The sequence below is a fragment of the Lolium perenne genome, chromosome 7 (assembly GCF_019359855.2).
Source record: "Lolium perenne isolate Kyuss_39 chromosome 7, Kyuss_2.0, whole genome shotgun sequence".
NCBI lineage: Eukaryota > Viridiplantae > Streptophyta > Magnoliopsida > Poales > Poaceae > Lolium > Lolium perenne.
Window position 1 is genome coordinate 210,388,920 of NC_067250.2, and position 26,772 is coordinate 210,415,691.

Genomic DNA, 26,772 nt, shown 5'->3' on the forward strand with positions numbered 1-26,772 from the left:
GGATTCTTTTTACTCCTTACCTGGTGTCACTCTATGCTGAGTCATCTTATCTGGTTTTGATTGGAAAAAGGTTTCTCTTCTTCCCTATCAATTCAAACTCTAGGATACACGGGTTTGGGTTATTTTTCTCCAGTACTCCGTATCTGGTTGCTTGTCTCAGAGTTTCCAGAATGCCTCAGTTAATCTGAAGCATTGTTCCTTTATTCTTGCTTCGGGTGCTTAGCATCCAATTGTTTGCCTTTATGCGACATAGTGATTGTATGTCATCTTTGCATTCCATCTTCATGGTTTGTGAGTCGGTTAGTAGTGTGTACATTTTGTATGCTTGTTTAACTACTATGATCGATACGATGATATATCTTCATATCACATGTCTTGTCTTCTCAGCATGCTCATTGCATTTGGTATATGCTATCCTTCTGTTGAATCCTTCCGGTGAATTCGTGTCTCATGGTTTTTGTCTTCTCCTCAGGATGTCAGGCGGTACTAGAAGTGGTGCTGGCTGTGGTCGTGGTCGTGGTCATGGCCGTGTCAATGGTCGTGGAGATGGCCACGAGGAGAATGCTGACCTTCCTCCTCCTTCTATGGTCCAACTTATGGCCATGTATGAAGCCAATCGCGCAGACAACATTAGGCTCCTTGAAAGGATTGAGCGTAACACAGCTCAGCGTCATGAGGAACAAGTGGGGATCCGAAGCTTCATCCGCCTCACCCCACCAGTGTTCAGTTATTCCACTGAGCCACTTGATGCTGACTACTGGCTCCGTACCATCGAGAGCAAGCTTGAGGTTGCCCACGCTGCTCAAGCAGATTGGGTGAACTTTGCCACCTACCATCTTGAAGGAGCTGCTGGTTCATGGTGGGAAAACTTCCTGTTGATGCAGCCTGCCGGTCATGTCGTAACTTGGCCAGAATTCAAAGCTGCTTTTCGTGCATATCATATCCCAGAGGGTCTGATGGATGAGAAAAGAGAATAGTTTCTGAAGCTGATGCAGGGCAGTGGTTCTATCTGTGATTACCAAGGTAATTTCTATCGTCTTGCCTGCTATGCTCCTGAAGAAACTTCCACTGATGCCAAGAAGCAAGCCTTGTTCCGCAAGGGACTGGATCCTGATCTTCGTCGAGATCTTCATCTCCTGGACTTCCCAACCTACCAAGATCTTGTCAACAAGGCTATGAAGGCAGAAAGAGGAAAGGTGGAGTATGAGGAAACTCGCAAGCATCCTCGAGATACTTCTCAGTCTTCTGGATCAGGCAATCAGCGCCGTCGTGTTTTCATTCCATACAGTGTTGTGCCTCGTGCTCCTAATGCACCGAAGTCTTCTGGTTATGCTCCTCGCCCACAAACTCCAAACAATGCCGGCGGAACGAACTATCGTTCCGCTATGGGTACTCCAGGCAGTGGTGCGTGCTTCACTTGTGGTCAACCTGGTCACTACATGAAGGAGTGCCCCCACAATACTTCTGTTCGTGGTGCTCCACCACCAAAGAAGTTTACCAAGCCTCAAGTTGCTGGTCATGGTCGTCTGACCCATGTTACTGCTGAAGAAGCTGAAGCAGATCCAAGCGTCATAATGGGTACGCTTCGAATCAGCTCCGTTATAGCTACAGTTCTGTTTGATTCTGGAGCATCGCATTCATTCATATCCCAAGAGTTTGCTCAGTTGCATGGGATTCCTTTTAAAGATATGCCTACCCCTCTTATGGTTCATTCCCCTGGTTCTAGTTGGTATACCAATATGGTTAGTCATGGGAATAAAATCGAGATTGGATATCTTCTTTTTCCGATTCCCCTCATTGCCCTCAAGTCAACCGACATTGATATCATTTTGGGCATGGATTGGCTAGCTAAATATCAGGCTGTCATTGATTGTGCAGCCAGGTCTCTTGCTCTAACCGATCTTTCCGGAAGCTCCATTCTGTATTGGTCTTCGTCAGCAACATCTCCATCAGCAGTACATATTCCTGATGCTGAGTTGTATGCCCTTGATGTCTTACCTCCGCTTGAAATTTCTGATGTTCCGGTGGTTTTTGACTTCCCTGATGTCTTTCCTGAAGTATTAGAGGTCATGCCACCTGATAGAAGTGTGGAGTTTGTCATCGAGCTGGTTCCTGGAACTGCTCCTGTTTCACGACGTCCTTATCGTATGCCTCGAGAAGAGTTGGTTGAGCTGAAGAAGCAGTTGGAAGAGTTAGAAGGGAAAAGATACATCCAACCTAGTACTTCTTCTTGGGGATGTCCTGCACTCTTTGTCAAGAAGAGGGATACCAATGTTCCGCGTCTGGTTGTTGATTACCGGCCGCTCAACGCAGTAACCATCAAGAACAAGTATCCTCTACCTCGAATCAATGATCTTTTTGATCAATTGAGTGGTGCCACAGTCTTTTCCAAGATGGATTTGAGATCAGGCTACCATCAAATCAAAATCCGCACGGAGGACATTCCAAAAACGGCGTTCATGACTCGTTATGGTCTTTACGAGTACACTGTCATGTCCTTTGGCCTCACTAATGCTCCAGCCACTTTTATGCGGCTCATGAACTCAGTGTTTATGGAGTATCTTGACAAATTCGTCATTATCTACATTGATGATATTCTGGTCTACTCCAAAACCGAAGAAGAACACACTAAACACTTGCGTTTGGTGCTGACAAAGCTTCGTGAACATCGTCTCCATGCCAAGTTTTCTAAATGTGAGTTCTGGCTACAAGAGCTCATATTTCTTGGCCATGTGGTCTCTGCAAAAGGTGTTGCAGTCATTCCAGATAAAGTTCAATCCGTTCTTGACTGGAAGACTCCTAAGTCAGCCAAAGAAATTTGGAGTTTTCTTGGATTGGCGGGTTATTACCGTCGATACATCGAGAATTTCTCCAAGATCGCCAAACCAATGACTGATCTTCTGAAGAAAGATAAGAAGTTTGAGTGGTCAGAAAAGGCTGAAGAAAGTTTTCAGACACTGAAGATAAAGCTAACTACCGCTCCGGTACTTGTCCTTCCAGACACAAGCAAAGACTTTGTCATCTTCTGTGATGCATCTCTTCAAGGGCTCGGATGTGTGTTGATGCAAGATGGCCATGTAGTGGCTTATGCCTCTCGACAATTGAAGCCACATGAGCTCAATTATCCAACTCATGATCTAGAGCTTGCAGCTGTGGTCCATGCTCTTAAGCAATGGCGACCTTACCTTTACGGTAATCGTTGCGAGTTGTACTCGGATCATCAAAGCCTGAAGTATCTCTTTACCCAACCGGATCTGAATCTCAGGCAGACAAGATGGTTGGAACTCATCAAGGACTATGATTTGGGTCTTAACTATCAGCCCGGCAAGGCCAACGTCGTTGCTGACGCGCTAAGTCGGAAGTCATATTGCAACAATCTGATGCTCAAGCAATGCCAACCTGCCCTCCATGAGGAATTTGCACGACTCAATCTTGAAGTTGTTCCTCAGGGATTCCTTGCTAACTTAGAGGTGAAACCCTCTCTTGAGGACCAGATCAAAGCCGCTCAGAAGCGTGATTTGGGTATCACTAAGATCAAAGAGAACATTGCTAGCGGAGATGCTAAATGTTTCTTCGTCAACGATCAAGGTGTTGTCTACTTTGGTAACCACTTGGTGGTGCCGAAGAAAAAGAACCTGAGAGAGCTTATCCTCCGAGAAGCTCATGAGTCTCCTCTATCTATTCATCCTGGAAGAACAAAGATGTATCAGGATCTTCGCCAAAGGTTCTGGTGGACCCGGATGAAAAGAGAAATTGCTCGCTTTGTAGCTGAATGCGACGTTTGTCGTCGTGTAAAAGCTGAACATCAAAGACCAGCTGGTACTCTTCAACCTCTATCTACTCCTGAATGGAAATGGGATGAAATTGGCATGGATTTCATTACTGGACTTCCCAAAACTCAGAAAGGAAGCAATGCTATATGGGTAATTGTTGATCGCCTATCCAAGGTTGCTCACTTCCTTCCTATCCGAGAAGACATTACTGCTAGCAAGTTGGCAGATCTGTATGTTTCTCGAATAGTATCTCTTCATGGTGTTCCAAAGAAAATTATCTCTGACCGAGGAAGCTTGTTTACTTCCAAGTTCTGGGCCAGTTTCCAACAAGCTATGGGAACTCGTCTTTCCTTCAGCACGGCCTATCATCCTCAAACCGGTGGTCAAACCGAGAGGGTGAATCAAATCCTTGAAGACATGCTCAGATCCTGTGTTATATCCTTCGGCAAGAATTGGGAAAAGTGCCTTCCATTTGCTGAATTCTCCTATAACAACAGTTTCCAATCTAGCCTGGGCATGGCGCCTTTTGAAGCTCTTTATGGACGAAAATGTCGAACCCCTCTGAATTGGTCAGAAACCGGTGAAAGACAGTTCTTTGGACCGGATATGATCAAGGAAGCAGAAGATCAAGTTGGCATTATCCGCGAGCATTTGAAAGCTGCTCAGTCTCGTCAAAAGAGCAATTATGATCGTCATCATCAAGAAGTTCACTATGAAGTTGGCGAGCAAGCTTATCTTCGAGTCACTCCTTTAAGAGGTGTCCATCGTTTCGGTATAAAAGGAAAACTAGCTCCTCGCTATGTTGGTCCTTTCCGCATCCTTGCTAAACGAGGTGCACTTGCTTACAAGTTGGAACTCCCTCCAACTTTTCCTGAAGTTCATGACGTCTTCCATGTTTCCCAACTCAAACGTTGCTTCAAATATCCCATCCGTGGTGTTGATCATGAAACACTTGACCTCCAAGAGGATCTGACCTATCGAGAGTATCCTATCCGTATCCTTGATGAAGCTGAGCGTAAAACTCGGCGTCAAACCATCAAATTCCTGAAAGTTCAATGGTCTCATCACTCTGAGTCAGAAGCAACCTGGGAACGAGAGGATCGTCTCCGATCTGAGTACCCTGCCTTCTTTTCTAAAACTTAGGAATCTCGGGGACGAGATTCTTGTAAGGGGGGGTAGAGTTGTAACAGACCAACTTTGCTAATCCAATAATGTTGCTGGTTTGTTCATAAGCATGCATGCATTTGCATTTAATTTGAGAAATCTTGCAATAAAATGTGTTGAAACAATGTTGCAAATATTGTAGTTTTGTTCTAAGAAAATTTTGTGCAAAAACTCTCCCCAAATTTGGGTCAAAATACCCTAAAATCATCAAAATTTGGCCCTGTTTTTCTTTTTCCAGAGAAACCCCAAAACCCAGGGGGTTATGGGCAAAATCGCCCCTTTCTTCTTCGCCACGCACGCTGGCAGGCAGCTGCCTGGCGCTGCCGCGGCCGTCGATGGCGCCGGCGGCCATGATAGCTGCGCCAAGCCCTGCCGCCCCTGGCCGCCTTAAAACCTCGCCGCCGACGCAGCAAACCCCAGCACGCCTCCCATTTCTTCCCCCTCTTCTTCTCTGAGCCGCGCCCGACCAAACCCTAGGGCCGGCCGACGCACCTCGCCGCCGTTCCGAGCTCCCCCGTGCCAAGCCGACACCTCCACGAGCTCCGCCTCGACGCCCTGGACCTCCTCCAGCAAACGGCTGCCGCCGGGGAGCCCTCTACAGTGCCAATCGGGCTTCGTCCCCGATGCCGGCCACCACCGTTCGTCGTCGATTCCTCCGCCATCCGGCCTCCTTTTGCCTCGCCGCCACCTTCCCTGCGCTCCTGGTGAGCTCCTGCTCCTCGGGAGCTAGTCGCTGCTCCCTCTCCCCTTCTCTGGCCCGCGCGCGCCGTCGACCCGGCCGCTCTGCCGCTCGGGCTCGCCGGAGGAGGGCCTCCGGTGACCATTAGCTGGCGGCTCCGCCCCCAGGTGGTTCCCCGTGGACGTGCGCATCCAACACGCGTGCTCGCGCACCCTCCCGCGCACCAGAACATCGTGGCCGAGCTCGTCTGGGAGCTCCAAGCCATGGATGACGTCGTGCTGACGTCATAATGACGTCAGCTGACCCCTTTTTATTTTCTGTTTTATTTATAATTCGGAAAATGTTGTATTTTATATCAAATTGTTCAGAAAAGTGAACCCTACATGTTTATGAGCATCTCATACATCAATACAACCTTTAAACTTGCAAATGTAGTGAAAACCCTAAAAGTACCCCTCTCATATGGCAGTGTCCGATGCCGGAACCCCTTTAATTTGACGATGCACCTAGGGTTGCTCAATTCCATTAATCTGACATGTCATTCATATTGTATGCGCATTGCATTATGCCATGTCTTGAATGTTCATTTCCCTTTCCGGTATTTGGTTCTTCGCGATAGGATCTGAGCCGGAGTCCGACGTCAACGCCACCGAAGAACAGTACTCATCCGCTGAGGGACAAGGCAAGCCCTAACCTGGTTCATCTATGTTTTCGAAATGCTTTTATCTGTGGTTCCTACATATCGCATACGATTCAACTGTCTTTTATCGATAGATAGAGTTACCCTATCTGTTGCATGTCCGACCTTTGTAGCCTCGATACCCTGATCCACTGCTCCTAGCATAACTAGGTTTGGCATGTGTGCGTCGCGAGAGCCTTTATCTCTTATGCTTAGCCATGCTTAGTTCGTTACGCTACTACTCCGGTCTTCGGACTGGAGCCTTACAATGAAATGAATCTAGCATGACAGGTTGACGTGGTAAGTATAGAGATGATGATGATAAACATGATTAAAGGCTCAGACGAGAGGCCACATTGGGATGTGGTGGGTTGTTTCGTTTCTGCCGACCCTAGGAACCGAGTTCTCGCCTCTTGAACCAAGATCGAGTGTACAACCACACGAGGCCCTATTATGGTACCCTCTCGACTCACTAACTTGCCTAGTAGATTCCATGAGTCACATAGTTTGCGCGTTACCTGGTCATATGCATTGCATTTTGCTTGGGGGTTAAAGGTACATAACAGGCAGGTAAGCGTGGTCGTGGTGGCTGGGGGTTGCGGCCTCTGGGGAAACCCACCTCGGCTCACATCGTTAAGGACCGACTTCGGGACTTGACCCGTTACGGCGGAATAATCCTTAGCGCGTGACTCATGGTCTCGGCGACAGCAAGGTAAAGGTCGTGGTCAACCACCCTCTGCCGGCTTTCCAAGGAAGAGAGCTTATACGTTGGCACTAAGAGTCGGTTGGCGCGTGTGGGTAAAGTTGTGCACCCCTGCAGGGTTAAATCTTTTCGAAAAGCCGTGTCCACGGTTATGGACGACTTGGGAATGGATTCTGTGATCATAGACAACATGAACCTAATCGTAAAACTTGATAAACAATGTGTGTTTACGGACACCTTCTTCAGGTGTTGAGGGGGTGATCCGAGGATAGTGGTTCGAGATGATGAAGATTGGTGGATACAATATGAGGATCAATAGAGATAGAGATGTCGCTCTCTTATCCCCTTTTAAAGATTCTGAGTAGTAGAGCTTCTCGTCTCTCTGGTCTTACAAAGGAAAATTGGCTTTACGCAAAAGAAGATCTACCAGAAAGCCTGCATGCCCGCTTTGCTAAAAGGTTGTACTAAGTCTTGCTGAGTCCCTGTACTCAGCTTTGCATGCTTTTGTTTCAGATGAAGTCTCTGCAGCCGAAGGTGGTTTCTACGTTAATATCGACGGTTAGTTTGGAGTTCCCAGGCAGCAGCCTGCAACTTATGGGCTGGGGCGTCGCTTTATGTTATGGCTTCTTAAGCCCTTTGCTATCTTGTTATTTAGAATAACATAATTTGCTTCCGTTGCTTGTTGAATGTTGGGTCAGTGACTTCTGCGTGTAATAATTTGGATCTTACTCTGCTAAGAGTTGTAATATATTCTTTTGAGTCGTAGAGTCACTATTGTGTTACCGATTCCCTCACTGTAGTCTCTCGAGCTCGAGGTTAGGCTTATGTCAGATGAAGATCTGGTATTTGTCTAACCCTGATCCCGGGGGTGCCACAGAAGATTAAGTTTCAACGGTTGCTTTCAACTTGTAACATGTATATCTCATGGATAGTTGTCAACATAAAGTAATATGATGAATGCAAATATGCAAGTATGTAAGAATCAATGCACAGTTAACACAAATGTTTGCTTCTTGAGATGGGAGGAAATAGGTAAACTGACTCAACATAAAAGTAGAAGAATGGCCCTTCACAGAGGGAAGCATCGATTGCTATATTTGTGCTAGAGCTTTTATTTTGAAAGCAAGAAACAATTTTGTCAACGGTAGTAATAAAGCATATGTGTTATGTAAATTATATCCTACAAGTTGCAAGCCTCATGCATAGTATACCAATAGTGCCCGCACCTTGTCCTAATTAGCTCGGATTACCTGGATTATCACCGCAATACATATGTTTTAACCAAGTATCACAAAGGGGTACCTCTATGCCACCTGTACAAAGGTCTAAGGAGAAAGCTCGCATTGGATTTTTCGCTTTTGATTATTCTCAACTTAGACATCCATACCGGGACAACGTAGACAACAGATAATGGACTCCTCTTTAATGCTTGAGAATTCAACAACAAATAATTTTCTCATAAGAGATTGAGGATTGTTGTCCAAAACTGAAACTTCCACCATGGATCATGGCTTTAGTTAGCGGCCCAATGTTCTTCTCTAACAATATGCATGCTCAAACCATTCAACTCATGGTAAATCGCCCTTACTTCAGACAAGACGAACATGCATAGCAACTCACATGATATTCAACAAAGGTAGTTGATGGCGTCCCCAGGAACATGGTTATCGCACAACAAGCAACTTAATAAGAAATAAAATACATAAGTACATATTCAATACCACAATAGTTTTTAGGCTATTTGTCCCATGAGCTATATATTGCAAAGATAAAGAATGGAAATTTTAAAGGTATCACTCAAGCAATTTACTTTGGAATGACGGAGAAATACCATGTAGTAGGTAGGTATGGTGGACACAAATGGCATAGCTTTTGGCTCAAGGATTTTGGATGCACGAGAAGTAATCCCTCTCAATACAAGGCTTAGGCTAGCAAGGTTATTTGAAGCAAACACAAGCATGAACCGGTACAGTAAAACTCACATAAAAACATATTGCAAGCATTATAAGACTCTACACTGTCATCCTTGTTGCTCAAACCCTTACTAGAAAATATCTAGACTTTAGAGAGACCAATCATGCAAACCAAATTTTAACAAGCTCTATGTATTTCTTCACTAATAGGTGCAAAGTATATGATGCAAGAGCTTAAACATGAGCTATAACAACTGCCAAGTATCAAATTATTCAAGACATTCTACCAATTACCACATGTAGCATTTCCCGTTTCCAACCATATAACAATTAACGAAGCAGTTTCAACCTTCGCCATGAACATTATGAGTAAAGCCTAAGGACATATTTGTCCATATGCAACAGCGGAGCGTGTCTCTCTCCCACAAAATGAATGCTAGGATCCATTTTATTCAAACAAAACAAAAACAAAAACAAACAGACGCTCCAAGTAAAGCACATAAGATGTGACGGAATAAAAATATAGTTTCACTAGAGGAACATGATAATGTTGTCGATGAAGAAGGGGATGCCTTGGGCATCCCCAAGCTTAGATGCTTGAGTCTTCTTGAAATATGCAGGGATGAACCACCGGGGCATCCCCAAGCTTAGAGCTTTCACTCTCCTTGATCATATTGTATAATCCTCCTCTCTTGATCCTTGAAAACTTCCTCCACAATGTTGAACGAATATGTATACGTATAGGTTTGGGTTTTGTATGTTGCACCTGTAGCGTCTCTCTCCCTTTGTATTCACGTAGAGACTAGACCCGGTCACACCCCTGTACCTATATATGTGCATTGTGCACGATCAATACAACTCATCGTTGCACCAAATCACTTCTACATGGTATCAGATACCGCACCGATCCCTAACCCTAGCTTCCGCCTCTCCTAGCCGCCGCCGCCGCCTCTCGGCCGCCGCCGCCGCCATCTCTTCGAGCCGCCGCCGCCACCTCTTGGCCGCCGCCGCCCTCCCGCCACCGCCTCCCTGCCGCCGCCGCCGCCTTTCGGCCGCCGTCGCCGCAGGTCTCTCTGGCCGCCGCCTCCTCCAAGCCGCCGCGCGCCCTACCCCACGCGCCGCCGCCTCCCGACGCCATGTCGTCGGCCTCCTCCTACTCCAACCCCTTCGCCGGCCCCGATCCCGCCACCATCCGCCTCATCAACATCCGCGACCGCGTCGATGTGATGACGAAAGGCCTTCCTACCTCGACTTTCGAGAGCTTTAGGTCCAGTCTTTGCGTCACAGGCGCCGCTTCGACTGCGGGGGGGTGTTGAACGAATATGTATACGTATAGGTTTGGGTTTTGTATGTTGCACCTGTAGCGTCTCTCTCCCTTTGTATTCACGTGGAGACTAGACCCGGTCACACCCCTGTACCTATATATGTGCATTGTGCACGATCAATACAACTCATCGTTGCACCAAATCACTTCTACACACACCAAACTCAAAACAACTCATTAGAGGGTTAGTGCATAATCAAAATTCACATGTTCAGAGGTTACATAATCATTCTTAACACTTCTGGACATTGCACAAAGCTACTGAAAGTTAATGGAACAAAGAAATCCATCAAGCATAGCAAAACAGGCAATGTGAAATAAAAGGCAGAATCTGTCAAAACAGAACAGTCCGTAAAGACGAATTTCTAAGAGGCACCAGACTTGCTCAAATGAAAATGCTCAAATTGAATGAAAGTTGCGTACATATCTGAGGATCACTCACGTAAATTGGCAGAATTTTCTGAGTTACCTACAGAGAATTCAGCCCAGATTCGTGACAGCAAGAAATCTGTTTCTGCGCAGTAATCCAAATCTAGTATGAACATTACTATCAAAGACTTTACTTAGCACAACAATACAACAAAATTAAGATAAGGAGAGGTTTCTACAGTAATAACAACTTCCAAGACTCAAATATAAAATAAAAGTGCTGTAGTAAAATCATGGGTTGTCTCCCATAAGCGCTTTTCTTTAACGCCTTTCAGCTAGGCGCAGAAAGTGTGTATCAAGTATTATCAAGAGACGAAGCATCAACAGCGGGGTTTGGAGTTTTCTCAACTATGCATTGTATCTTATCTATGTAAGTTTCAGATGCTCCCTTTTCATTAGTCTTAGGCTTGCTATTTTCATCAAACAAATTTTCGGGAACAAGCCAAGCATAGTTATTTTCTAGTGCCTCGCACATTCCTAAGAGCTTGCAAGGTATTGATGTTTTAATATCCCCCTCATAATTAACTTGATTAGTATACTTTTGTCTATCTTTTTCCATCTTTTCAAGGGTACTGGCAAAGTTGGTATAAGAGCCTAGCATATTATATTTAGTGAAGACTTTTCTAGCTTCTCTTGCTATTCCCCCAAATTCTTTAAGAAGGGTTTCTAATACAAAATCTTTCTTTTCTCCTTCTTCCATATCACTGAGTGTAAGAAACATATGTTGAATCACGGGATTGAGATTAACAAATCTAGCTTCTAACGCGTGTACTAAAGAAGCAACAGCAATTTCATAAGTAGGAGCAAGTTCTACCGAGTGTCTATCTTCAAAATCTTCAACCGTACTAATATGAGCGAAAAAATCTTCTATATTATCTTTCCCAAGGATAGACCCTCGGCCTACCGGTACATCTTTAAGAATAAACTTAGGAGGAAACATGATGAAATAAGCAAAAAGCAATTAAAGTAAATGCAAGTAACTAATTTTTTTTTGTGTTTTTAATATGGAGAAGAAGACAGTAAATAAAGTAAAGCTAGCAACTAATTTTTTTGTGTTTTGATATAATGCAGCAAACAAAGTAGTAAATAAAATAAAGCAAGACAAAAACAAAGTAAAGAGATTGGAAGTGGAGACTCCCCTTGCAGCGTGTCTTGATCTCCCCGGCAACGGCGCCAGAAAATTGTCTTGATGCTAGCACGCAGTCGACGTGCCCGTTGGGAAACCCCAAGAGGAAGGTGTGATGCGTACATCGGCAAGTTTTCCCTCAGTAAGAAACCAAGGTTTATCGAACCAGTAGGAGCCAAGAAGCACGTTGAAGGTTGATGGCGGAGGAGTGTAGTGCGGCGCAACACCAGAGATTCCGGCGCCAACGTGGAACCTGCACAACACAACCAAAGTACTTTGTCCCAACGTAACAGTGAGGTTGTCAATCTCACCGGCTTGCTGTAACAAAGGATTAGATGTATAGTGTGGATGATGATGTTTGCAGAGAACAGTAGAATGAGTATTGCAGTAGATTGTATTCGATGTAAAAGAATGGACCGGGGTCCATAGTTCACTAGAGGTGTCTCTCCCATAAGAATAAGCATGTTGGGTGAACAAATTACAGTTGGGTAATTGACAAATAGAGAGGGCATGACCATGCACATACATGTTATGATGAGTAGTGTGAGATTTAATTGGGCATTACGATAAAGTACATAGACCTCTATCCAGCATGCATCTATGTCTAAAAAGTCCACCTTCAGGTTATCATCCGAACCCCCTCCAGTATTAAGTTGCAAACAACAGACAATTGCATTAAGTATGGTGCGTAATGTAATCAATAAATATATCCTTAGACATAGTATTGATGTTTTATCCCTAGTGGCAACAGCACATCCACAACCTTAGAACTTTCTGTCACTGTCCCAGATTTAATGGAGGCATGAACCCACTATCGAGCATAAATACTCCCTCTTGGAGTTACAAGCAAAAACTTGGCCAGAGCCTCTACTAGCAACGGAGAGCATGCAAGATCATAAACAACACATAGATGATAGATTGATAATCAACATAACATAGCATTCACTATTCATCGGATCCCAACAAACGCAACATATAGTATTACAGATAGATGATCTTGATCATGTTAGGCAGCTCACAAGATCCAACAATGATAGCACAATTAGGAGAAGACGACCATCTAGCTACTGCTATGGACCCATAGTCCAGGGGTGAACTACTCACACATCACTCCGGAGGCGACCATGGCGGTGTAGAGTCCTCCGGGAGATGATTCCCCTCTCCGGCAGGGTGTCGGAGGCGATCTCCTGAATCCCCCGAGATGGGATTGGCGGCGGCGGCGTCTCTGGAAGGTTTTCCGTATCGTGGCTCTCGGTACTGGAGTTATTATCGGCGAAGGCTTCTTATAGGCGAAGAGGTAGGTTTAGGGGCGACGCGAGGGGCCCACACGCTAGGCCGGCGCGGCCAGGGCCTGGGCCGCGCCGCCCTAGTGTGGCGTCGCCTCGTCGCCCCACTTCGTTTCCTCTCCGAACTGCTGGAAGCTTCGTGGAAAAATAAGATCCTGGGCGTTGATTTCGTCCAATTCCGAGAATATTTCCTTACTAGGATTTCTGAAACCAAAAACAGCAGAAAACAGCAACTGGCTCTTCGGCATCTCGTTAATAGGTTAGTGCCGGAAAATGCATAAATATGACATAAAGTATGTATACAACATGTAGGTATCATCAATAAAGTAGCATGGAACATAAGAAATTATCGATACGTTGGAGACGTATCAACCACACATGGTTGTCATTGATCCGATGATTGTTGAAGCTTTATCTCCCTGGGGTAGTGTGATCTTTGCCAAGCTTCAGGGGTTTTCGCGGGTGGTAATGGAAGTGGACTGCTTACAAGTTGTAAACATCCATGACTCGCGCGTCATTTGGCGCTCTATTGTAGCGCCTGTTCTCCTACAAAATGAAGGGCTAGTCTCAACTTTTAATTTTTTTTCAACATGTAAAGCGAGTTTCACGTGGGAAGAGACGTCTGGTTGGATGGACCTTGCACCTAGTTTCCCGAAGAGCAGCCTCGAGGCTGATTATGTTGGAGCCATGTTTCCGAAATAAAGCCCTAAGGGTTAAGGATTCCTCCACACGCAAAAGAAGACTCCATATTAGTTAGGCACACTATATGTCAGTATGTAACCCCTATTGTCAGAGGATCATTGTGAGCGGGAACCACATAAAAATGATCGAGTAATATTGGTTAACTAGACAAAAGCTTCTTTGTGTTAAAAATACAAACTCAATATTTAGGAATTTTGAAATCAGCATTGCGTATCGGTGGTTGGTGGACATGTTTTTAGTTTTCCTGAGAAATTAAGTTCTCGCAGATGCAACGACTGGGGTACGAATGTCACATATTCAACCGTTTAAATTCATTTGGTCGTTGACATATTGATTTCAAGTGTTGTGACTAGAGATTAATAATACCATAATAGCTCATCACATTGCCTAGCGCTGACCTGAATGTCAACTATTAATTGAATTCACCATCTATGCAAGACCAAATATGAAGGAAATTTGATATACACCTTATAATGGTTTACAAGGTCAATCTCGACTAGATTCATTGTAGCCTTAATTTAAGCACCATTGTAAACAACAACAACTCACATCGTGTATCTTTTATGTGCTAGAGTTTTGGATTTTAGTTTTAGGTCTAGAGTCAATAGAACTATATGCGAACCCTAATCCCCAAGCTTGATGAACTATATGAGTGTATAAGATTCTTTGTCATAGGAAATTCGAAGCCAGTGTTTGAATTATCTTTTTGGAACTCCTAAAACCTTTATTAATCAAAGGACATTTACATTATCCACTAACAAAGGAATAATAAAAGTAAGCGGTTCATCAAACCAAACATTTTGTTGATAAACACACTCCTTAACTAAAGTACTCCTATGTTTGCATTTCTAGGACAGAAGCAAAATTCAGCTTTAACTGAAGGTTGTTGCATTATAACACAAGTGTTTGGAAAGTTTGAAATCACCGTTGTCTACGAATGGGGACATGTTTTCTGTCTGGTTTTCGTGGGAAAACTCTCGCAGACACAACAGTCCCAGCAATTTGGCTTACGAATGTCGCATATTCAACCATTTAAATTCATCTGGTGGTTGACCTGTTGATTACAAGTGCTCTGACTTTTTAGTACATTATTAACACCATAAAATCCTATGGACAGCTCATGGTATTGATTGGCGCTGACCCTTGATGTCAACTCATAATTAAATGCACGACCAGTCCGTTGTATTCCTGCACGATTGTAGCGGCGGCAGATTTTTTGTAGACACTAATTGGCGCCAGCTCAAAAAAACTCCTTTTAAAATACAGTACTCCCGGGGAACACTGGTGAGTCGGGTGTCGCTTGGGAGCCCCGAAGCATGCGTTTGACTTGCAACACTCACGGCCAGTCGCCAGAGAGGTCGCAGTTTCCCGCACGTCGTTTTCTTCGTCGCGTCGGGTAGAGTAGAGGGACGCGACGACGGCGTGGTGAGCAGTGGATCGATCGACGTTCTCAGTGGTGCGGCGCACGTCGTCAGCCTACTCGTCGGACATGCACAACGAGCGTGGTCCGCGACACCCCCGGATTCGCGCGGCCAGCGCTGTCTGCCGCTGCACGTACGCGCGCACGAACTGGCAACCAAAAAAAAATCTGACCATATCTCCAGCTATCCCAGCTTCGATTTCATTTGTTTCATTGATCGGAAAAGAAATGCGCATGGCACTAGTAGTATGTTCGTGGCTTCGTGCGCGCAAACGGTCGAGTTAATCCGGGAGTTGTTAACCGCCGCCATCAATGCGCATGAGCGTTTTCGTCCACAGTCACGTGATATCCTCCCGCGAATTACTCCACGGCCACCTCGATCTTTCAACGTATCGCCTGCGGCATTTATGGCCATCACGGCGCATGTATGAACGATGGCTTCGCTTGGAGTACGTGCGCGCCGTATCCGTGTGATCTTATCATGGGATGCTCGTCGCAGAATCGCAGTTGAGATCGATCTCTTCAAAACGTTGGGATTATTCCACCGTCCCTCCGTTTATCAGGAAGTACATCCACGGGATATTCGTTTTGCTAAACGATGTTTCCGGTTTTTTGTTGTTGTTGTTGCTCGGAGCAGGCTCCAAATTTGCGGGGACTGGTTTGTTCTTGTCACCGACTCACCGTCCCTTGCAGCAACACGAAAACAAGAGCGTCGTTGCCGTCTCGCCCTCGGGGTACAAACACTTCACTGCAAGTATAAAACCGATAAACACCAGGGACGTAGATGGATAAATAGCGGTCGTTGGAAGTGGGTAGTTCCAAAAGATCCGGATCCATGGTCTCGTGGCGTCCAGCGGCGGGGCCGGAAGGAACAGGACAGCAACGCGACACCACGGGCAGGCAAGCCGGCCGGCTGCGCAGATGAAATGACAACTATGCTCCTGCGGTCCTGCCTGTTGGAGCCTCCTCTGACGCTGAACACAAGGGTAGTTTCGTCACTCAGCGACGGCCGCTTTGACCTCGGGTTCGCTGGTGGTACAGCGGCATACGCAGCACGCTGCAGCCGAACCGGGCCCGCTACGTAACCGAGCATGTCTATAGTATATAGTAGACATATTCTATCTATGTTTTAAAATCTTTGCATGCTATCTCGATTTCAATTCATGATTTATATACAGTGTTTGATTTTGTTCAGTTTGCCAAGAGCTGACCGTACATTTTCTCCGTTAGGGATTACAGTATAAGGCTGGCAAGTTTTTCTAAATCGTTAATTTGACCAACATACTATTATAAGGCATAAAAATTATATTACTAGAAAGTAGAACATCTCAACTTTCTCATGACATATTTTTTTATAATATATGATTTGTATTATCTTGGTTAAATTTACGAGAACCCGCGCCGGTTTTACAATCTCTAACGGAGGTAGTAGATCATATGCTTAAACTAAATAAAGACAATTGCTTTTTCCGTTTTTTCTGATTAAAATTCTAAAAGTATGATATCTCAGCCTCCCGTCGAACATTCCCGTAAACTGATTTTCATAATATATGTATCTTTTATTATTATGGACATATTTTTCTTATTTTTATACACTTGCTATGCAGATGCATAGATATGTACACTCATATACGTATATATCATTCACACTTTACTGTATTATAAGTTTAATTATAGCAAATTTTTCGGTGTTCTATTTAGGATGCAATTTTTCATTAATTAGACGTGCACTGTTACAAAGAAAGGAAATACTCGCCCCTTCCCGAATTAGGATGCATATTAGTTTTAGCGAAAATCAAACTTTGTAAACTTTAACTAAATGTATAGAACATAATATCATAATCCAGAACACTAAGTCAATGTTATTAAAATAATCATGAAATATATTTACGTATATATTCATTTGATTAACAAAGTTGATATATTTTCATATATAGTTAGTCAAACTTTGTAAAATTGGATTTCGACCAAAATTCATATGCATCCTGAATTGGGAAAGAGGGAGTACTGGATTTGGTTGGAACATGGCATTTTTCTTGTGGGCCAGCAATGAAAGAGATAAGTAAAGGAAAATATCAAGAGGTTTTTCAGAGAATACAACTCTTTTTATCACATAATTCCAAATTAGGAGTGTCCATATGGGATAAGCGGAAAACTATGGGCACGCCTCCTTTATATATAAAAGTGTCAAATGGAGCTACATTTGTATATGGGATAAGCGGAAAACTATGGGCACGCCTCCTTTATATATAAAAGTGTCAAATGGAGCTACATTTGTATATGGGATAAGCGGAAAACTATGGGCACGCCTCCTTTGTAATATATAAAAGTGGCTATGATCTAAAATTAGTTACAAAATTAATAATATTTTATTAAATTATAGCCACTAATTTTAGATCTATCTGTTAAAATAATTTATATGGTGAGGCTTACCGTGGTGGCTCTATTAAACATTCATACATTGCTTCTAATATATAGTAGATAATAGATGCTAGCACTGGTTTTACCAATGTGAAACACTTTGGATATTGCCACGGTGGAGTGGAGATTCTTATTACAAGGTGAAGAGATCCTCAAGGACGATTCCTCATGTTATTGGTGCATAGACAAGAATACAACGGACGGTCACACGTCATATAAAAGTCCAAAAACACAGGGCAATTGCTCTAATTCCTCGGCAAGTTAGAATGTGATCAGCGATAAACCGTGGCATTATATTCTCAAAGAGGGAACTTTGTCCAAAAAAAAAAATTCTCGTCTTCGTTGTAGTATCTCGATGCCCTCATTTAACTTCTTGTTTCAGCTAAAAGATATTTTCATCAACTTATCAAACTAAGGATAGTTCTGCACTTTTTAGTAAAGAATTTAATAAACCACCACATAAGAGCACAAACTAGCGTGTGAACCAAAAATGTTTTACGATAACCAATGCCCACCCTCGTTTATCAATGTCCAAAACCTTGGCTATTTCCCATGTGGACACATTAGTAGAGGCTGAAGAAATCCTCAAAGCCGATTCCCACATTATTGGTGAACAAACGAGAATACGACGAACGTAAGACTTCAGAGACAAATGCTAGAACTTTGGGTGATTGTTCTAATTCAGAATGCAACCCGCGATAAATCATGGTATTATATTCTCGAGACGAAACGGTGGCAAAACATCATTTTGTTTTGTCTTCTCGTGTCCGTTGTAGTATCTCGATGCCCTTTGTCAAAATAAATCAGCGATGGAAAAAAATACAAACTAGCATATGAACCATTTGTTATACTATAACCAATGCCCGCCCTCAATTTATGAGTGTCCAAAACCTTCTATATTGCCCCTGTAGACATCTTAGTAGAGGTTGAAGAAGATCTCAATGCCGATCCCCATGTTATTGGTGCACAAACAAGAATACGACGCACATTTAGACGTCGGATACAAGTCCTAGAACGACGGGTGATTGCTCTATTTCTTCGGCAAGTCAAATTGTGACCAACGATAAATTATGATATTATATTCTCAAGACAAAACCGTGTCAAAAGATCTTTTGATTTGTTTTCTACTCTCGGTTGGAGTATCTCCATGCCCTCGTTTAACTTGTTGTTTCAGCCAACAGAAATTTTGATCAACCTCTCTCGCTAAGCATAGTCTTGCATTTTTAAGTAAAGAATTATGGAAACCAGCCACCAAAGAGCGCAAACTGGCGTATGAACCATTCTTTTTTACAATAACCAATGCTTGCTCTTACCAATGTTCGAAACCTTGGTTATTGCCCCTATAAACACCTTAGTAGAGGTTGAAGAAACCATCAAGGACAATCCCCATGTTATTGGTGCATAAATAAGAATACGACAGAAGAGGGGGCATATGCTGTGAACTAGACATAACAGGTGTACTAATGGACTAAGGAACCTGCTGCTCGTCCGATCATGTACCAAGGGTCCTGATTGAAGCGGAAGTACCAGCCCTGTTAAATTTGTGAAAACGCCCCCGTGAGTTACCTTGCTCCTCAACGCATCCTGCAACTATTTGGAAAACCACCCATAACGCTGAACTCCCACGCCTTCCACCTAGGATTTAATCTCGATTGTAATTTTTTTATGGAGGTGGATCTTGCTCCATGCTGTTGGGCAAAAGTACGCACATACATGAGGTTATGTATCAGGTCATGTTTCAGATGAATTTGTGTGCAACTTAATAAAATATTTCATACATGAGAATTTTGTGAAACTGAAATAAATCCAACATAAATCCTTGAAGACTAAACCAGAACATAAAAAAAATCTGAGCGAAGCATCAACACACTGCAGGACATCATGTTACTTCACGATTACATGCCTAGCCATTGCAGTAGTAGCAGATTACAAAGTACATCGACAAACACACGACATTATGTTACTTAAAAGTCTTGAAGGATGTCACAGTCAACGACGCAGACACGTTTATGTTTTCTTCGGACATTTCCGTGCATCATGGAACCCCACTTCTTTGCATAGGTCACACTGACGTGGGACTTTCAGATTTGGATCTTTTTTCTTCTTTTTCCCTGCTCCTCTTTTTGCATCATCTCTATGTCCCCTTATTCTCGCGCATGTGCCTCTTGAACAAGTATCACTAGCTGTCAAGACCGCAACTTGAGTTGGAATGCTCGTCCCAATAAATGTTTCCTGTTCTTCATGCCGAGTAGGTGGTACAGTCTGAAATTTCTGTACTAGAGATGATTGGAGGTTGCTCAAACCAGTGTTAACAAAGTCAATTACTTCTTCGGATGTTCTAGCATCCCTTATGATTTCTTCTACCATATTTCTGGCGGTTGCTATCTTCCTCCTTATCGCCGTTTCAGCAGAGCTAATGGCATTTTCTTCGAGTAGGTTTCCTTCTCCATCATACACAGCATCTCTGTGAAAAGAATAAGAAAAGTGAGATACACGACTAAGAAATAATTCCAGGTGTATGGAAAAATACCTTTTGCACTTTTTCTCCCATCTTTTTAGAACATAAATACTTGGTAACTCATTTAGCTTTGAAGCCCTGAAGACACGTATAATATGCCGACAAAGAATTCCTTTACACTCAAAAAGTTTGCAGGAACACTTGGCAATCATGGTTGTGCTATCGAAATGGACTTCTCTAACTACCCATGCATCGCTAACCTCAAATATTTTTGTCCCATCCACAATTGTTGTGGTCTGGACATCACAATCCTCTCTAGCTGCATTCACCTGTTTCTGAAATAAAGCGAATACCTCATGCGTGAATATCTCACTACCTTGCCTTTCTATTTCCCATGTTGTGAGCAGAGTAGGTGTTGTGTGTATACTTGAGTTGTCGGCTATCAACTCTTCCTGCCTTTGACATTGCAAAGCTGTGTCAAACCGCAGCCAAAACTCAACGTAAGCCAGCTTGCGGCCAACAAAACTCTTGAAAAAGGCATTTTCGCTCTCAGACCTCGAAGTGGTTCGAAGAATACCCGCCAAAGGAATGTCCATGAAATACGCCGGTATCCACGACTTTCGGAGATCAAACCGTTTTGCTAACCAAACATTGCCCTCTAACTTGAAATCATATATAAGAGAATGCCACCTCTCCTCAAATTTGGCAGGTGTTTCAGATCGCCACACACACTTGTTGAGCCTCTCCCAGAATTTTTCGTCGCCTGCAATAGAAGGTTCCACCTTGTCACGAACTTTTTGCAGAATGTGCCACATGCACAACCTATGAACGCTATTTGGGAGAACAGCTCTAATCGCACCTGCAATACGAGCACACTCATCCGTTATGATTAATCTCGGTGCTATCCCTCCCATGGCTCTTAGAAAGGCCTGAAACATCCAAGTGTACTCCTCAATTGTCTCATTGGCTAGAAATCCAGCGGCAAAGAAAACACTTTGCATGTGGTGGTTGATGCCAGTGAAGGGTGCAAAAACCATGTCGTACTGGTTAGTACTGTATGTAGAATCGAAGGACAACACATCAGGAAAATGTTTGTAGTTTTTCCTGCTGGTCGCATCCGCCCAGAACAAACGCACCATCTTACCATGTTCATCGACTTCATATTCATAAAAGAATGCAGCATTGAGTTTCTTCATCCTGCCAAGCTGGTCCACTAGCATTTGTGCATCACAGTCCTTGATTTTATTTTTGAAGTCGTTGTAATAATTCTGAAAGTCTCTTTTTGTGCAGCCCACGCCATCAAACCCTCCATCACGAACATGAAGCAATCGATATGCTTTGCTAGGGCCGATGCTAGCTTTATGGTAATCATATAATACTCTCTTCACCTTTTCATTGACTTGTCGGTTTGATCTGATCAAGTGTTGCTTGCTAGGTGACACTAGTTCATGGTTGTGCTGCTCAATAACAGAGACGATTTTATATTTTCCATCACAATCTCGTTTGACGTACATCTGAGCATCACATCCACACCTAGTTAATTTGATGACCTTACGTTTTTTTTTGTGAGGGCTAGCACTAACCGTACCTTTGGTTGACCGGTAACCTTCCCTTGCGCATTTGAAGCGCTTCCACTGAAGTACCTCCTTCACTATCAATTGCTGCCCACGGCGACAGAAAATCCAACGTGGTGCGCATATTGCTTGTAAAACTTCTCCGCGGACGAAATCTCTTCAAACAACATTCCTACTTTTGGCTTCATTTCCTCAGCACATTCAGGGATAAACAAAAAGCCCTACAGGAAAACCCAAACCCATGGTTAGCATCCCACGAACAATTTTCATAGAACTATTTATGAAGAACAGAGAACAATTTGCACCAAGTGATTGTTTGCTTTGTGAAGAACAGAGAAGCTTTGCAGTATACGCTTTAGAAAGAAAAAATTCAAAGGAAGGAATACTCACATCTTGAGAGAAGTATTTCCTCTTTTTGGGTGTGCTAGAAGTGCCAATATTCAGCATCGGGGAGTTGATCTCAGCAATAGAGTTTGCATCGCTCAAATAATCTGGCATTACCAAACTATTAACTGATTCCATTGCTACACAGCAAATTCGAAGAAGCTCAATCAGTAATACACTCCAAAGAAACATGACAGTAAATTAAATTGCAGTAACATTCGCACTATCTAATTCTACGCATCTGGAAAAATGCATGTGTAATAGCCTCCACATCAAGGTAAAATGTTTTGCGAATTTGCAGCTAATCAATTTCGTACCTGGTACATTTCGTGGACTTCCAGGAACAGACCCAACAGCTGATGGCGGTGGGCAGCTACTGTCTTCCATTCACTCGGTCCTCGAATGTCGCCGGAATGAGAGCGTATACAGTGATTTCCCCGATCTGAACCTTCCACGAGCTTAGCCGGCAATCGATGGCACGGCGACGACCACCTGCAGCCCTCGGCACGACGCCACTAACGACGGCTTGGCCTCGATCTGTAGGGATCAAGGTTGGGATGTTGGGCCGCGGCGGCGCGGCCGCCGTTAGGGACGGCGGCGGAGCTTATTTAGAACTAGGGCTGCTGTCTTTTGGAAGGGACAGGAGATTGAGAGCGACAGTGCCGTGGCCTGCTGGGGGTTTCCAGACATTTACAACAAAATAAGGGCGTTCGTGTAAGATTTACAATGGGTGGTAGCTGCTAATCTAGAAACCGCATATCTTACATCTGACGGTCCAGGTTCCTTAGTCCATTAGTACACCGGTTGTGGCTAGTTCACAGCATATGCCCCCGACAGAAGATCAGACGTCGGATACAAGTCCTAGCACGCCAGATGATTGATATAGTTTCTCAACAAGATGGAAAACGACTGGTAACAATATATCAAACACAATATATATATTCGAGAAACGAAACTATGTCAAAAGAATTGTTCAGATGGAAAATAACCCCTCAACCAAAGACAACAACACCTAGTTTCACTTGCAAATAGGGTAGATAAAAAGCAATTGTTATGCTCTAAGCACACCGCTTACTTTTTTTAGAAGTGGCAGGAGAACACAAGAAGAAGAATTATTTTGATTAAGCCTGACGCAAAGGTGAGAGGAGAGTGCGATTGAAAGCCAAGGAACACCTCCACGTGGCGACCCACCTGGCTGCCATGAGCCGCCCCCTCCAGTTCTTCCTCATTCCATGTGGATCCGGGCCCACATCCTGCCCACCGTTGCATAAAACACCATCCTCAACCTCCATTCCCCGCATTCCATCCCCAAATTCCAATTCGAACCAACCAAAGCGAACAGCCAACGCGAGACAAGACGAAGAAGCCTCCAAATCGCGGGCGATCCCTCCCAAGCTCCTCCCATCCTCGCTCCCTTCGTCCTCTTCCTCCCTTGCCTATATACAGAGAGGACGGATTCGTGGTGGTGCCGCGTCCGAGGAGCAGAACCAGAGCAGGAGTCAGGCTGAGAAAGAGGTGGTGCTGTGGTCGCAGAGCTGTTTGAGAATCCGGCGATGGAGTGGCTAGACGAATACGAGAAGCTGGTGATCAGGATGGACACCCCCAAGGTGGTTGTCGACAATGCGGTCTGCCCCACGGCCACGCTGGTCCAGGTGTGTGACCGTCGAAGTTCTTTGCTTCGGTTTCGGGCGACTTCTCTCCTTTCGTGGTTCATGGACAGCGAGCGAGGTGCTGATTCTTGTTTGGTGATTGGTGTAGGTTGATAGCGCGAGGAAGAGGGGCGTCCTGCTCGAGGCGGTGCAGGTGCTCGCCGACCTCGACCTGTCGGTGAAGAAGGCCTACATCTCGTCGGATGGCAGGTGGTTCATGGACGTCTTCCATGTCACCGACCGCCTCGGCCGCAAGCTCACGGACGACAGCGTCATCTCATACATCCAGCAGGTAGGAGATAGTTGTTTTCTCGCTTTCTTGTTTTGGCCTCGCCGGAGGAGCGAGAAAGGGGCAGCATTTCTCACCGGATTTCTTGATCTGGCTGCAGTCTCTGGGGACCTGGACCAAGCCGTCGCAACCGTCGGCGCTCGAGGGGCTGACGGTGCTGGAGCTCACGGGCGCCGACCGCACGGGGCTCATCTCCGAGGTGTTCGCCGTGCTCGCCGACATGGACTGCAGCGTCGTGGACGCCAGGGCCTGGTCGCACCGCGGCCGCCTGGCCTGCCTCGTGTACCTGCGCGCTGAGGACGCCGACGCCGTCCGGGTGGCGCGCATCGAGTCCCGGCTCGCGCCCCTGCTGCGCGGAGACTCCGGCGCCAGCGGCGGCGTGGTCGCCGTGCCCGCCTGCGCCGTCGCGCACGCCGACCGGCGCCTCCACCAGCTTATGTACGCGGCCAGAGACCAGGACCGAGCTGTCCCCACTCCGTCCGTGTCGGTCGAGAGCTGGGCCGAGCGCGGGTACTCGGTGGTCACCGTCCAGTGCGCGGACCGCCCCAAGCTGCTCTACGACGTCGTCTGCACGCTCACCGACATGGACTACCTCGTCTTCCACGGCACCATCGACACCAACTGCGGCCAGGCGCGCCAGGAGTTCTACATTCGGCACGCCGACGGGAGTTCCATCAGCTCCGAGGCCGAGATGCAGAGAGTGAGCCAATGCCTCCAAGACGCCATAGAGCGGAGATCGTTCGAGGGAGTGAGGTTGGAGCTATCCACGCCAGACCGGCCTGGGTTGCTCTCAGATGTCACCAGGACATTCCGGGAGAATGGATTGCTCGTCGCGCAGGCCGAGGTGTCGACCAAGGGCGACATGGCCAGCAACGTGTTCTACGTGACCGGCACCACGGCCGGCCAGGCCGTCCACCAAAGCGCCATTGAGGCCGTGAGGGAGAGGGTTGGCATTGACTGCCTTGTCGTCGAGGAGCACCGGCCGCAGCTCTACCAAAAGACACAGCCAGACGACCGGGATGACCGCAACGGCGGCGGCATTGGTCTATTCCATCTTGGCAACTTCGTGAAGAGGAATCTGTACCACCTGGGCCTGATCAGATCTTGGTGATGCCCTGTTGCTTCTGCGACACTCGACAATCTTTCTTTGTACATTGAAGATTCTGAGGGGCAAAGATGATGTGACAAGATTCAGCTCCTCGAGCCTGAGAAAGGTCAGACAAGCAAGGCCCATTCTGATGAAGATAAAGAGTTGCCAGAATGTTGGTGAGGTGAAACAAACGGTGAAGATGATCCAGAAAAAGCCTGAGCTGCACAAGGGGGCAGGATCACGATCAGGAGGAAACAGGATGATGAAACCTAGCAGTAGACAAGTGAACCCATGTACATATGCCATTCGATTAGATGTAATTAGTTAGGGGATTAGTACTAGCGTCAGTGTGTAGTGAGTGCATTCATGATGATTTATTCTCTGTACGTTGATGTTGTTGCCTCCATCTTTGGCTAAAAATTCTTTGGGGAACTTTGCTTTGCTTCTTCCTGTCTTCCTTCTGCTGTGTCTGGCTGTGTGTAATTAGTGACCCCTTTTCAGCTTTGCTGATGATGTGCTGCCCCTGCGATCCTGCATCTCACGGTCTCAGCCTCACCTAGTATTCAAACCAAATAAGGCTACCACCTTTCTTCAATTATGATGTGGTTCCTTTGCTGTAATTGTGGTTGATCATTTTGTGTTGCTTGCAAGGGAAACAAGGTGCTGCTTTGTTTGGGCGGTCGTAGTGAGGAGAGAGTGATTGGTAATCACAGACGTGAGCCGTGAGGTGAGGCCCCTTTCTTTTTATGGAATGAGTATGAGGTTGTACCGGCGGTGAGCTGGTGATGCACATGCACACAAATGAAGTTCTTCAGAAAAGCAATGGCCCAACTGAGCGCCATATGCAGTGATAAATGAGGCGAAAACTGGAGGGAAAAGGAGGTAGCAAGAGCTATGATCAAGCACATCTTTGTACTGTCGGAACTTGTAAGATAGGTACATTTTGGCTATCTTGTCGTTGTAACAAGCTTATATAGTGGAGTAAGAAAACAAAATTAGAATGTCATGGCGGACATGCTGTTTCTGCTCCCGGGAGCACATGCTCCTGGTTTCTAAAATTAAATTCCAACATATTATATAATGTCAAAAAATGCCGATAAAAAATGTTACGGATACATCTTGATGTTCTATGTGTTTGCAAAGTCGTTTCACGAAAAATCGATACTTTTTATGTCATGTGTAAAAAAGTTAAAATTTGGTGCTAAATATAAGCTCTTCAAAAGACGTTTTGCTTGTCATTTTTACACAAGACACAAAACCTATCGGTTTCGCGCGAAACTTGGCATACACATATGGATTGTTGACATATACGCGTGAAATTTGTGTTCGTATTTTTTGTGATATTTTAAAATGTTTTTCTCTGTAGCAGGAGCATATGCACCTGAGATCAAAATTGCATTTCCTTGTCATGGCAGGGTACAGTGATTGAGTACATAGCATGATTGTCATGTATGCATAAGAAAATTTCCTAGAGGCCTAACCTCTCGCAAGACAACCTACAATTAATAGTGTAGGAAAGAAAGCCCTAGGAATTTTGACGCATTTGTTACTTTGGACCAAATGGACTCTATAGGACAAATTTCAATATATCGGGATCCTATAAGCTTTCTTTGAAAATACTTTGAACCAAAGAAGTAGTAGAATATGAGATCTTTTACGGTACACTTTACTAGTCCTATGGACTAGTAGTATTTTGGTTAATTTACATG

General features: G+C 44.9%; 2 protein-coding genes across 2 annotated transcripts; one reads left to right on the forward strand and one right to left on the reverse strand.

Annotated features, from left to right (window-relative positions):
- Window positions 1-5,663: 5,663 nt before the first annotated feature.
- Window positions 5,664-21,413, reverse strand: LOC127312315 (protein FAR1-RELATED SEQUENCE 5-like). The gene is made up of 3 exons (XM_051342851.2): window positions 20,150-21,413; window positions 19,984-20,083; window positions 5,664-5,894 (listed from the first exon to the last, which is right to left on the reverse strand). The coding sequence occupies exons 1-3, from the start codon at window positions 21,295-21,297 to the stop codon at window positions 5,664-5,666; spliced, it is 1,479 nt and encodes a 492-aa protein (XP_051198811.2). The 5' UTR covers window positions 21,298-21,413.
- A 1,936-nt stretch (window positions 21,414-23,349) lies between these two features.
- Window positions 23,350-25,513, forward strand: LOC127314330 (ACT domain-containing protein ACR8-like). Its single transcript, XM_051344785.2, has 3 exons — window positions 23,350-23,687; window positions 23,794-23,976; window positions 24,074-25,513. The coding sequence occupies exons 1-3, from the start codon at window positions 23,589-23,591 to the stop codon at window positions 25,082-25,084; spliced, it is 1,293 nt and encodes a 430-aa protein (XP_051200745.1). The 5' UTR covers window positions 23,350-23,588; the 3' UTR covers window positions 25,085-25,513.
- Window positions 25,514-26,772: the final 1,259 nt, after the last annotated feature.

Excerpts from the sequence above, each read along its gene's own strand:
- LOC127312315 (XM_051342851.2), bottom strand. The coding sequence starts at position 21,297 with ATGCTAGTGGACCAGCTTGGCAGGATGAAGAAACTCAATGCTGCATTC. Across the intron at positions 20,084-20,149 it reads TGGGAGAAAAAGTGCAAAAG|AGATGCTGTGTATGATGGAG; the intron begins GTATTTTTCCAT and ends TTCTTTTCACAG. Across the intron at positions 5,895-19,983 it reads TAGCAACCGCCAGAAATATG|CACGACGTCATCCATGGCTT; the intron begins GTAGAAGAAATC and ends TTATGACGTCAG.
- LOC127314330 (XM_051344785.2), top strand. The coding sequence starts at position 23,589 with ATGGAGTGGCTAGACGAATACGAGAAGCTGGTGATCAGGATGGACACC. Across the intron at positions 23,688-23,793 it reads CCACGGCCACGCTGGTCCAG|GTTGATAGCGCGAGGAAGAG; the intron begins GTGTGTGACCGT and ends TGATTGGTGTAG. Across the intron at positions 23,977-24,073 it reads TCATCTCATACATCCAGCAG|TCTCTGGGGACCTGGACCAA; the intron begins GTAGGAGATAGT and ends ATCTGGCTGCAG.